Here is a 13,602-nt window from a genome sequence, read left to right as displayed (position 1 = left end):
TCCAGAGATGGAGGGTTTTTTTGGGACCGGGATGACTGTGGAGCGTTTGAAGCAGGAGGGAACTTCACACAGCTCCAGTGATTTGTTGAAGATCTGAGTGAAGATGGGGGCCAGCTGGTCCGCACAGATTTTCAGGCACGATGGAGACACACCGTCAGGTCCAGGAGCCTTCCTGATCTTCTGCCTTTGGAAGAGGTGGCTCACGTCCTCTTCACAGATCTTGAGTGCAGGTGAGAGGTCAGAGGGGGAAGGTGAGTGAAGATGGTGTTGGAGTGGGGGAGAGGTGTGGCTCTGGGCTTTTCAAACTTACAGTAGAAACTATTCAGCTCGTCTGCCAGTCGTTGAGTACCAGCAGTGTTGGGGGATGGTCTCTTGTAGTTTGTGAGTGTCCGTAGGCTTCTCCACACTGAGGCAGGGTCGTTGGCTGCAAAGCTGTTATTTAGCTTTTCAGCGTAGCTCCTCTTTGCAGCTTTGACCTCTTTAGTCATTGTGTTCCTGGCCTGGTTGTACAAGACTCTCCCGACTTCTGAAATCCTCCTCCTTGGTCTGACGAAGCTGCCTGAGTTTTGCTGTGAACCAGGGTTTTTGGTTGTTGGATGTGCAGAAGGTTTTAGTCGGCACACACATGTCCTCACAGAAACTGATGTAAGATGTCACAGTGTCAGTTAGTTCGTCCAGGTCAGTGGCTGCAGCCTCAAACACTCCAGTCAGTGCAGTCAAAGCAGGCCTGTAACTCCAGCTTTGACTCGTTGGTCCATCTTTTCACAGTCTTTACAGCAGATTTCAGTTTTTGCCTGTGTGTCTGGATAAGATGAACCAGACAGTGATCAGAGAGTCCCAAGGCTGCACGGGGAACAGAGCGATAGGCGTCCTTTAATGCTGTGTAGCAGTGGTCCAGTGTGTTAGTGTCCCTGGTGGGACCCTTAATATGCTGTCTGTATTTTGGAAGTTCGTGACTGAGGTTTGCTTTGTTAAAGTCCCCGAGAACAATGAGCAGGGAGTCTGGATGTTTTTTCTCCATGTTAGTTATCTGGTCGGCCAGGTGTAGTAACGTCTCACTAACACAGGCCTGAGGGGGAATGTAAACAGCGACCAGGACAAACGAGGAAAACTCCCGCGGTGAATAAAACGGTTTACAGTTTATAAATAATGTCTCTAAGTGAGGCCTAAATGATTTGTTCAACACTGTGACATCTGTGCACCAACCTTCGTTTATGTATAAACAGAGTCCGCCTCCCCGTGTTTTTACCGTGAGCTCCCTTTCGCGATCCGCACGAATGAGATTAAATCCCGGTAGGTGAAGTGCGCTGTCCGGGATGCCCTGTCCGGGATGCCCTGTCCGGGATGTGCTCGGTGAGCCAGGACTCTGTGAAACAGAGGGCAGCAGATCTGCAGAAGTCCGAGTTGGTTCTGTTGAGGAGCAGCAGTTCGTCCATTTTGTTGGCCAGAGAGCGGACATTCGGCAGGTAGATTGAAGGGAGCGCAGTGCAAAATCCCCGCTGTCTCAGTTTAACCAGCGCACCTGCCCGTTTTTCCCCTGCGACGTTTCCGAAGGATCCCAAACAGAGCTGCCGAACAGTTTCTTCCTGCAGCTGGCCTCATCAACAAGGCCCAAAACTCCCCCATTTTACAGTGCAAATGTTTGAACAAACTGTTTTAAACTGTATGTAACTGAAACAATCATGGAGCTTGTTTTTTGATGAGTTGTGGAGAAACAGTTTCACCAGCAGGCGGCAGCACAACCAAATCCATTCAACTAAAGACTCAGCAGGAACTTTTAATGCGGGACAGTCTGCTGCCAAGGATTTGCTCATTAGTGATGCTGCTAATAATCAATCATGTGATGGATTCAGGGAGACAGAAGAACACAAAGCTTCATTACAACAGTGCTGAGGGCCCGTCTGGAGGAAGGACAGGAGTCAGACATGATCAGTTTCTTCAGTCTGTGTTCCAGGTGTGAACATGCCGTCCTCTCCCGTCTGACGTCACTTGTTGGCGAGTGTTGAGTATTTAATCACCCTTTTCAGTTTTGCTGACTCTGAAAATTGATCTTAAATGGGCCCCCACCTCTGACTCTATATCCAGTTCCTTTTTTTACAGTCATGCCTGAGACTCGTTCTGGTTGTGTCTGGTCCTGTTTGGTTCTGTGGAGTCAGTCTCACTCTGACCACCAGAGGGCAGCAGATGTACCTGCAGTGTCCACAGACAGGTGACAGGTGAATAAACTGTATTTAGAGACGTCACAGTGAGAACATATGCACATAAGTCAAAACAAACATGGAAACAGAAGAGGAAGGTCTCACGAGATGAGCTGCTTTAGAAAGACGTCCACACTGTCTGCAGACCTTTGAAAAACTGTCGACAGGACGCCTCCAGCTGAAAACAAACTCAGTTATTATTCTTTATATGAAATATTTTTAACAGAGGTGTGGACTTGGACTAAGGTTATTTAAAAAGTGCTATTCATTCGCAGCATGTCGACCCTTTATTCCCCAGATCCACTTTGTTTGAACCATTCAATCAAGTTGCAGGAGAGAACCATGAAGGACTAACGTCACGTTACTGAGCCACAAAGTTATCCCAAAGATCATTTTGTTCACAAACAAAACGACAAAAACAACGCAGAAGTAAACCGGGAAGCTAGTCCACCTTTTTGGCTCATGCTTTCAGCGAACAACTTTCATCCAGTGTCCAGTTCTTATAATATATCCTTAAGCTTTTAATCAGTCTCAAATGCTTCTTGGATCTTTGCTTTTTAGAGATCAGCCATCTGATCTGCCAAGGACACATGAAGTGACTGAGAGGATGATTTAGAGGTGTGAGAATTATTAAAGTTCTCACACCTCTACATCACCAGAGCAGGTACTATAAAGTCTCCACACCTCTCGACAGATAAAACCCGTCTGATGAACTGAATATAATCACTGCTGCAGAATCAGCAGTATGTCCAGTGGCAGCTGATGTTACCTTTTCTATCTCTACGATGATAAAGAGATTGTTTTGACTCTGTGAAGCTCCACTCTCCTCCCTCTCCTGTCTGGATCAACCAATCACGGATCAATGATTTACAACCTCCCTCCTTCAGATATGTAGAGGTCAAAAGATCAAACAGCCTGCAGAGAGACAACAGAAACAAGGTGTGTCTCTGCATTTCAACAACGTATACTACAACTAAAGAAAGTACATACTTGTACTACAGAGAAATAATACATTCATTTATTAACTGAAGTTTTTATAATGTCTAATTTTAGGTCCTGCAGCCTCCTTTGCAGCTGCGTTCATGGTAACATCTCAGCAGCTGTTGGATAGATTGTAATGAAACGTGGTTCAGACCTTCATGTTCCCCTCAGGATGAACTGTAGAACTTTAGATGTTTCATCTAGCGCCATCATCAGGTCAACATGTTATTCATTTATGTGCATTTGACTCCATGCGGCTCCTCGCAGTGCTGACTTAACATGATGAAAGCTGGAATAAACTTAAAGCATGCTGGTTAGAAATTTTGTCCAACCTTTGCCGGTGCTGCAAAACTTCACCATGTCGCATGACATGAAAACCTCAAGGGAGCAAGGTGGTTGAAGTAGATTTTCTTCAGCTGAACCAAGTGGCAACCACCTTTTGCCTGATCTCGGGGGTATTTGCTTCAGGCATTGTTCGAAGCTAACTCACTCTATGGGAAGAAGAATGTGTCCGACTTGACGGCAGTGTTTTTAGACCCCGCCCCTGCAGTCGCCAGGAGCTAATGTTTGACTATCCAGTCAGCGAAAGTCATCCCCAGTCATCTTGAATGCACTTAGGGCCAGATTTACTAAAGGTTTGCGTGAGTAAAAACGTGTGCAAACTTGAAATCACCAGCAAATTCACATGTAAGCTGATCTACTAAAGGTGTGCACGCAGAATGACATGTTCTGGAGATGACACGGTGAGCGTTTGTGTAATCTTGTGAGACTTGGTGCAATTCAAACATGGCGGCCTGCAGCTAAACAAACATTTCATTAAAACAAACAAGCCGCCAATTTAAGCCAATTAACAAATACTAACAGTCAAATCGCTCTGGAGGACCTCGAAGATGAGTGTTTGGAGGACCTTGAAGGTTACATTGACCAGTGTTTTCACCGAGTGGTCATGGGGAAATCAAAAAGAATCCGCACTGAAGACTCACCTGGAGCAGTCTCCTCACAAGGCGAGATTCTGGCTTCAATAGACAAGAAATTACAATGGTTTAGAATTGCCAAATTTTTCTCATTACTTCCTGGCCAATAGACTACAATATATCTCAAAATGGATCAATCAGAGCCCCCTGGACCAATCATGGATGGACATAGAACAAACATTCTGTAAGGAAATTAAAATTTCCGATATGCCATTCATCAGTTCCAGCATCAAACGTCATACCTGCTTTAAAAACATTAACATAGGCACTTCCCTGGCAGCTTGATTGGACTTGCTTGACATGGAATTTCTCAAAATATCTGGGTCTTCACCTATCCCATGCAGACTTACTCCAATCTGGAATAATCCTGACATCCTGCAAAATAAGAAAACACTAAATTCCCCACTGTGGTATGACAAAGGGATAAGACATCTAGAGCATGTAATGCAAGGCAGTAACTTTATTCTATTCCAGAATCTAGTGGCCTAATATGGAATTAGCAATAATAGATTTCTTGATTTTCAACAGTTTAAATCCATAATTCAGGCAACATTTAATGATAACATAATGGACTTAGATCTATCTCCAGTGATAACAGACTTTCTTAAACTCTCGCCCCCAAAACTGTTATCAACAATATACATGTTACTGTTAAAAACAGACCAAAACTTCTGGATGCAGATATGTTTAAATACCTTTAGAATGACTACAAATCCCAATCTACAACTTATACAGTATAAAACTCTCCATAGAACACACTGTATGTAACTGCTCAGGTAACATATCTGATCCGTTACATGCATGCTATGTGGTAATGTGCACCTGTTCAAAAGTTCTGGCAGAAGATATGTGAAGGCCTATCAATATAGCTAAGCTACCCCGTCCCAGTTTCCCCACCACTCTGCGTGCTGGGGGACCTAAGTGCCATTAGTATAGAGGTTGACACATCATACATGCTTCTCACTGACTTATGCATCGCCAAGAAAACTACCCTTATGAACTGAAAGGCCAAAAAGAATTTAAGTATCACCCAATATAGGAATGTACTTATAGACCACATTAGCATGGAGAGAATGTCTGCTATAAAAAAAAACAAATTGACAAAATTCCAATCTCTCTGGTCCCCCTTGATCAACTTTATCACTTAGTGGGGGTGGGTGTTTAGGGCCTTGCTGTTCAGGGTCCCATGCGGCTGGTAGCTGGGTCGGCTCTTGGATGTGTCGCGGTGCGGGTGTGGGGGATTCTGGATTGACTGACGGGTGTCAGGGGATAAATTTTTTTGAATGTTGATTGTTGGCGTGGTGTTGGTCGGAGGCATGGGTGCGGCTTTGTTTGCCCTGTGTTCGGTGCACCACCGCTGCGGAGTGGGTAGCCACTCTTCTTGTGGTGGCACTCTGTGCTTGGCTGGCTCCTTGTGGGTTCTGTGCGTGGGTCCTGTGCGTGGGTCCTGTGCATGGGTCCTGTGCGTGGGTCCTGTGCGTGGGTCCGGGTGGGTGGGAGGGAGCGGGTGATAGGGCATGGCGAAGGCGGTTGGCGATGCTTGCGGTGGGTTTCTGTCTGGTGGTGAGCGTGCGGTGTGGGTCACGGTGTATCTGTGGGTCTGTGCTCTCCCTGGTTGCGGGGGGTGGGGGCAGTTTGCGCTGGCTGGTGCGGGCTGGCATCTCTCGTGTATTATTTGGCTGTTGTGTGGCGTTGGTTAGATTGGTAGCGGGGTGATGTTGGTTGGCTTTTTTGGACCTCTTCCTTGGTGGTGGTTGACTGGGGGGCTGGGCCTCCGTCTGGGGCCGGGGCCGGCCTTGGGTTTACGGGGGCTGCTGGCTCTGCCTGCACTCTAGGGGCGGAGGCCTCCGGCTGGGCTAGGGGACTGTCGGTCCTGGTTTTCCCGCGTTATTTCTCCCTGGCAGCGGGGAGCTCCCCGGCACGGCTCTCTGCTGTTCTCCCTTGGGGCGGGGCACAGCTGTCCCCGGGACATGTGGTCTGGGGTTCTTTGCGCTTTGGGGAGTCGCGGAGTGCCCTGGCTACTGGGGGTGGGGGTCTCTGGGCGCAGCGCGGTGCGGATCGGTCTGGTTGCGGTTCGGAGTGCTGTGATGTGATTGTGGGGCGATTGTCGATGCATCTTGATGCATTGTTTTATTTTCTGTGCAGGGTCTCTGGGGGCTGCAGGGTGTCGGTTTGTGCACTGGAGTCCAGGGGAGGCATTTCCTGGTTGGCTTGGGGGACTAGTTTGCGTCACTGGTTTGCCATGTTGGCCTCAGATCCGTGCTCCCCTGTTTCTCTGTCGGACGGTTGTCGGTATCCTCTGGAGACTGAGGTATAAAGATGTACGGGGTGTGTCTGCGGGGTGGAGCTGTGCTCCGGGTTTGTTCTGGGCGTGTGCCTGGTGTTCTCTACCCTTGACGGGTGGGTGGGTTGGCGGTGACATGCAGCTGGGCTAGTTGATTTTGCCTCGTTGCTGGTTTGGCTGGTGTTGCATGGCAGCCGTAGGGCGTGCTGTACATGGGGGATGTTGGGCTGGCGCGGGTGGCGGTTGGGGGCGTGGCGAACTTTTATCAGCGGGTGCACCGTGGCCTGGACGGCAGGTTTGCTGCTGGGCTGTGACTTGCTACTGGTGTTTTTCTCTGCTGACTTTCACCGTTGTGTTCTGCCGCTTGCTTTCTCTCATTTGCTCGGACTCGCGCACGGGATACGATGGGGGCTGCCGGTTGGTTGTCACTCGTATGCAGGTTGGGGTTGTTATTTGCGTGCTGAAGTTGATTGCATGGCATTTTGGCGGTTTGGTTGCCTGTTCCGCGGCAGTGGGGTGCCGGTCGCGGGTTGGCACTGGCCTCTGTTGTGTGCATGCTGCGGTTGGTCCGGGTTCCGCCTTTTGCCTTCCGATGGCATTGCGTTGTCAATTGGCATTTGGATGGCTGGTGTCTTTGGCGTTTGTTGGTCGGGTCGGGATCTTCTGCGTTCACGTCGCAGTTCGTCTGGGAGTCGACTTCTCTCCCACCCCTATTGGCTACTGGGTTGCGTGGTTGTGGTATCCCACTCTCCCTATGAACTACATTCTGTAACAGGCTTATGCACACAAACATATACAGTCTCACATACAGACACTCATACAAACCAAGATTCTCCCTGGTAGAATTATTCTTGATGTTTTTCATTCAGTTACTTATGTAAATTAATTGTTATTATTTCAGCTCTCACGGCGGTGCTGTGTTGTTATTTGTTGCCAGATTTTTCAGTTTTCATTTCTCTGTCAATTGTCTTCCTATGTCAGCTGTTTATTGCTGCTGTTTGGCTGGTTGTCTCTTTGTTTTTGTTTGTTTGTTTGTTTGTTGTTTTTTTTCTTGCAGGTTTTGTTGCTTTCTGCAATTGATGTTTCCTTCTGCTATTTCCTATTGTCCCCAACCCCAATCCCCGTTCTCTTGCAGGTGTTGCCCTCTCACTGTACTGTCTGTTTATGTGGTGTTTCTATTCCCCATCCCCATGTCTGTCCCAGTGACAAATACAGACAAAGGAGTATATTAATACTTTCATCCATCGTCAACCCTTTATCCTGTACACAGGGGGGCTGGAGCCAATCCCAGCTGACATTGGGCGAAAGGTGGGGTACACCCTGAACAGGTTGCCAATCCATCACAGTGCCACATTCAGTCACACTCACCTCCACACCTAAGGACAATTTTGGAGACACCAATGTCTTTGGATGGTGGGAGGAAGCCGGAGCACCCGGAGAGAATCCACACGGACAACGTGCAAACTCCACACAGAAAGGCCGGGGCAACTGGTGTTTGAACCCACCTTCTTGCTGTGAGGCGACAGTGGTAACCACTACACCACCGCGCCACCCATTAATACTCTGTTGTTAAAGTAAATCCTGTCTGGCAGAATATGGTATCCAGCTCTTACCAATATGGTATCTACTCATACCAGGCTGCCGGGCAGGACAGGTAAAAAAAACTTACTTTGTGATGACTTCCAGTCTGTTTTCCACCTCCACAGTCCCTTTTAACTCCCTTGCTACATTCAGTAACAGTACCAGCTCGTTATCGGTCCATGCTACAAAAAAACAGTCTGGTGTGGTTTTGTCTTTCGCCAAATGCAACTATGGGACAGACCATCTGCTTCATGTTTACACCGGCATGCGCATGCCCAGTGTACGTGAATGGCCACTAGATGTGCGTTTTCATTCGTTTTAATTTAGGAGATCAGTTCTGAAACGCAGCTACAACCCTGGTGTGGATGGAGATCGTATTCGTTTTAAAACTAAAATGGAGTAGTGTAGAAGGGGCCTTAGTTAATCACCCATAACAGGTAATAAAATTACACATGTAATATTTTAAAATGCACTCTTTAAGTACTCTTTATTTGGGATGTTAGTAAACTCGGCCCTTAATGTGTCAACCCTTTGTTTATGACTAAATATCTGCAGAACTGATTCCCATCAGTCTGTGCTGTACACTGTGTTTCCTGCTAATCAGCTAATGTTGACATGCTAACATGATAAACATTATGCCCTATATCTGCTAAACATCAGCATGTTAGCATGCTGCAGTTAGTATCACTGTGGCTAACTTCTGCAGACTCTTCGTCTTGTTAGGTGAGATGTTGCAAACCCTTCACCTGAAGAATTTACCTGTTGTTGCAGCAGTGAACCTCTCAGCTCTGCAGGTTAGTTTGACAGGTGTCACACAGTCAGATATTTCCCTCCTGGGAGTGTGTGGAGGGTTTATTTGTTACTTTCAAGCAGCTCAGCAGGGATCTGATGACAGGCAGGTGTGGTTTGATTGAAAGGAGCTGAGCAGAGAAAGTGTTAGAGGAAAGTCAAACAATAAAACCGGTCCGTCCACATGATTTGCAGCTTTGCAGGAAACCAGCGCGGTAGAGTCCGTGAACCTCTTAAAGACCCTTTAACACTTTAATAGGAGAGCCTTATCTGACTTTAGTTGACTTTATTTTTCTTTTCTTTAACATTATTTTGATTGTTTTTTTTTTATTTTAGGCCCTTGAGAAAGCACTTTGTAACATGGATTTTGAAAATTGCTCTTCAAATAAGGATTCTTATTATTATTCTCTCACTTGGTTTCATGCATCTCTCTTTATTCATCATGTGTGTCCTATCTTCACTGAACACATTTACCGTAACATATCAAAGCTGGCTTTTGTCACATGTGGTGCTGAAATTTCTCTCAAAGGAACAGTTTAGATACGGTTAGATAAATCCTGCTCATGTAACCAGTTCAGAGATAATCCAGGATGTTAGCATAGTTTAGCACAAAGACTGAAAGCAGGTGGAAACTGCTAGCCTAGCATTGTAAAAAGAGGATCTTAATCAGGACCATAGCTACCACTGAGGCCATGTCTTTTTAGGGTACATGATGATGTGTATGCTGATTTCAGTTTTAGGTGCAAAACTAATAAACACAATCAGGGTTCAGTGTTTATCGACCACCATTTTGTGTGTGTTTTTGGTGTGTTCTTTGTTTAGGAAAATCTTTATGCTACAGCATGAAATTTTAGACAAGTAGAAGCTGGATGTAGAATAAGCAAATAAGCAAATTGAGATGTACCTAATCTCAGCCTTAAACTCTGTCCTTTAGGACCCGCTGAGGTTTGTTTGCTGTCTCTCTTATTTAACACTAAAGAGGAGCCTAACAAACCTAATAAAAATTGCACCACCGCTGCAATAGTACAAAACAATAGGAGATTAAATATGGCCATTTAAGCTGCTACACTGAGCTGTGCTCGCCTTCCCTTTTTCTGCAGAGAGGAGAAGTGCTGCTTTAGAACACCTGGCCTTTTTCGCAGCCTGGTAGCCGACCTGTAGTAGCTACATAGACATCCAGGATATCAAATGAAAGGCCTGCTAAATCTGGATCTATTAATGCCCCCCCCCATCAATGTGGGATGTTCTCAAGTTACACACCTGTAAAGCATGGTAGTGCTTTTGGTCACAGGAATGTGATGATGGTTTTGATGGTTTTTACAATGGATTTATATTCCTTTGCTTCTGACCTTTGAAAGGAGACCTTGTGCATCTAGGCCAAATGGTTGAAGAGTTATTCCTGATTCATTTTGGGTGTGTTATTTTAGGTGTTTTTCCTGGAAATGGGGGCAAATAGCTGATTATTTCCAACAAGCTAACCATGTTTCATCATGTGTGACAGTGTGACATCAGTGACCGGGTTGATCAGTTGAATTTTAGATTATATTGCTCTCATTAGGACATGGCGCCAGTCAAATCCATCACCTGCATAACTGATGATACCCACCAAATAAAAAGAGAATGTAGATGTGCAGAATGAAGGTGTTTATTACGGATCCAAGCAGCAAAGCTGCTGAAGACCTATTGTTTTTGTTCTCATTTTTCTTTCTTTCTTTCTTTCTTCTTTATCTCTGCTAAAAGTGTTTGGGCAGCCAAAACTGCTGCATGAAAACTCACCAAAATTGGCAGGTGGGTTGCAAATTCCACTACTCAGGCAAAAAAAAAATATGGCACTCATAGACCTCATGGTGGCGCTATAACAATCAACTTTACGTTTTTGCAATTTTGTTTAGAGTCAAACCTCTCTCATCATTTTAATCTCTGGATTCATCTGCATCTTTGCTCCAATGGTCTTCTGCTCTAAAAATGTCAAATTATACAACTTATTATCACTTTTCTCTAAAACCTATTTTTGCGAACTCGTCCCAGATGGTTTCACCAATCGACTTGAAACTTTGGCAGGATCACCCACGGACGTCGCTGATCAAAAGTTATCAAAAGAATTTTGTTGCAGGTGGGTTGAACATTTTACACAGTTTGCATTTCCCCAATTATCTCCAAGTCAAATTCTTTCATCATTTTAATCTGTTAAGTCATCTGCATCTGTTCTTCTCCTTTGAAAATATCAAATGTTGCGTTTTTCACGACTTGTTTGGATCCCGATCATCACCGCTCTTGGCTATATATGTTATTATGTTTATATTGCTTCTCTTTCTTGTTGTTGTCACATACAGCTAATTACTTACTTTCTCTGATTACAAAGACACAGATTGTTCGGTTTCTAGACGATATTCTTTGAGACTTGACACCTGTTGCTTATTGTTGTTATTTAGCCACATGGTCCCTGGCACCTATTTCCAGGAATGCCAAAAATAACATACCGAAAATAAATCAGTAATAACTCCTCAACTATTAGGCCTAGATGCATAATTCCGGTCTCCTTTGAAAGGTCCGAAGCTAAGGAATATAAATCAATTGTACATTAACATATTTATTTTACCATTTCAGACTACATGGAGATGCAATAAAGACAAAATGTGATATTTTCATCCTCGCCTGGTAAAAAAAGATTTATTTTAATGCAATAAACCATCAAAACCATCATAAGGTAGATTATAATGCACCTGAATACTGTAAATTTGAAGAAAAGAGATTACACAATCTATCAAAAATATAGCAGGTGAATGCCCATGTTTTGCCCATATTTATGGTTTATACTGTATGTTCACTTTTAGTTATCTTCAAAACATTATTTCTCTCCATACAACCACGTTCCAAATAACATAAAGCTTCCAAAACATTGAAATATTGATAAAAACAGTCAATATTCCTGTGACCAAAAGCACTCCCATGCTTTACAGGCCACAGCTTGAGAACAGAACATCCTACAGGGCTGTAAGTGCACTCTTTCTCTTCGTATAGAAGAGACGAATCGATTGCTATCCTGCATGTCGGGTCGCCAGCAGAGGCCGATAAAGCCCGCCTCCGGCAAAGCAAACTATTCTTCTCTAATTCAATCTGACGACAGAAACGAAACTTATTGGCTCAGCCAACTTCACCAAGATGGTGGCCCGCCAGACAGTCTCTCTTGACACAAACGACAGGTGTTTTTGAACGGAAAACAGCTAGAACAGCGAAAATCGATCGGTCTGGTACCAAGAGGTTATAACTTCCTGTGGAAATGTTTTGTCCCTGTGAAGATCTATAACTGATAACAATGTTACACAACATCTGCCATAAAAATATTAAGACTGTATTCTGACTATATTCTATATATCCTGACTGAAAAAGACTTCTGTTCTCGTAGATAAAAATCATTCCATCTGATGTGTGAGTGTGAAATAAAAGCACATGAACCACAGAAACAATGTCAGACTTCATTTTTATTGAAGAACCTCAGAGAGACTCAGTTCACAGCATCTGATTGGTCGGAGGTGTTTCCTGTTTTATTTGCTGCTGCTGGTCACCACATTTCCAGAGCTGTCCACTTCCTGCACTATGGTGATGACCTTTGTCGTCTTGGTGGTGGTGGAGGTGCTGCAGAAACACGGGACGGAAAATAATTGATTCAGTTAATTTCTCTTTTTCTGTCTAAAGAGACTTGAAAAGATTTTTAAAAATACAATGTGTCAAATTGTGATTTCTAATCAGCAAATGTTAGCATGCTAACACGCTAAATTAAGATTGTGAACATGGTAAACATTATACCATTTAAGCTTCGGCATGTTAGCATGCTGCTGTTAGCATTTAGCTCTCAGAGCTGCTAGCATGGCTACAGACTCTGTTCCATCCCTTTCCCTCTTTTTCTGGTTGAGTTTCCAGAAAAGAGTCAAAAAGTAATCACCAAGTAGAAGTGATGAACTTTGGTTAAAGATGGTTGTGAGTCTTTGTCCTCAAGTACTTGTTCAATATGTTTTTAAAGAGTTAACGGCTGTGAAAACTGTTTCCTCCACTCACCTGTTAGTTTCTCCGTCCAGCAGCCTCCTGTACTCGGCGATCTCCATCTCCAGCCTGGTCTTGATGTCCAGCAGCATCTGGTACTCCTGGGACTGCCTCTCCAGCTCGGCCTTCAGGTGCGTCAGCTGATCCTCCAGCATGGTGACCTGGTTCTGGTAACCCGTCAGCTGCATGGCGTACCGGTTCTGAGTCTCATTCAGGGTGGCCTCTAACGACGCTTTCTGCAGGAGAGAGGAGCTGGATCAGGTTTATTGCCTCACAAAGACACTGGACATAAAAGATGTGATGAGACGTGATGTTCACCATGCTGAGCTGGGACTGCAGCTCGATCTCCAGGCTCTGCAGCGTTCGTTTGAGATCTGTGATCTCGGATTTGGACGACTGGAGGGTTTCTGTGCTGATAGCGACTTCTTTGTGAAGGTCTTCTGTCTGTGGAGGAAACAGCATGTTAGTAACATGTTGACCTGATGATGGCGCTAGATGGAAAGTCTGAGGATCACCAAAGTTATTACAGTTCATCCTGAGGGGAGCATGAAGGTCTGAACCACATTTCATCACAATGTTTCAGTCTGAACTACAGGGGTGGACGGACAGACGTGAGTCCAAGAGTCTCTAGCGTGGCTAAAATCAGGTCCTTACCTTTGCATTGAACCACGCCTCCAGTTCTTTGCGGCTTTTGGCAACAGTGGCTTCGTAGTACTCCCTGACCTCCTCTATGACCTTATTGAGGTCCTCTGCT

At 45.0% G+C, this 13,602-nt stretch overlaps 1 protein-coding gene across 1 annotated transcript in view; it reads right to left on the bottom strand.

The window, feature by feature from the left end:
• Nucleotides 1–12,271: 12,271 nt before the first annotated feature.
• LOC123962347 (keratin, type I cytoskeletal 13-like) overlaps nucleotides 12,272–13,602 on the bottom strand; it is a 10,046-nt gene continuing 8,715 nt past the window's right edge. The window contains exons 6-7 of the mRNA XM_046038411.1: nucleotides 12,864–13,084; nucleotides 12,272–12,443 (exon numbers count right to left, since the gene is read on the bottom strand). Of these exons, the coding sequence (XP_045894367.1) occupies nucleotides 12,353–12,443; nucleotides 12,864–13,084 (312 nt within the window). The 3' untranslated portion in view covers nucleotides 12,272–12,352. The remainder of the gene's footprint in view (nucleotides 12,444–12,863; nucleotides 13,085–13,602) is intronic.

The sequence above is a fragment of the Micropterus dolomieu genome, linkage group LG02 (genome assembly GCF_021292245.1).
Source record: "Micropterus dolomieu isolate WLL.071019.BEF.003 ecotype Adirondacks linkage group LG02, ASM2129224v1, whole genome shotgun sequence".
Lineage (NCBI taxonomy): Eukaryota > Metazoa > Chordata > Actinopteri > Centrarchiformes > Centrarchidae > Micropterus > Micropterus dolomieu.
The sequence above is the reverse complement of the archived record's forward strand: the minus strand, read 5'-3'. Positions and strand labels throughout refer to the sequence as shown.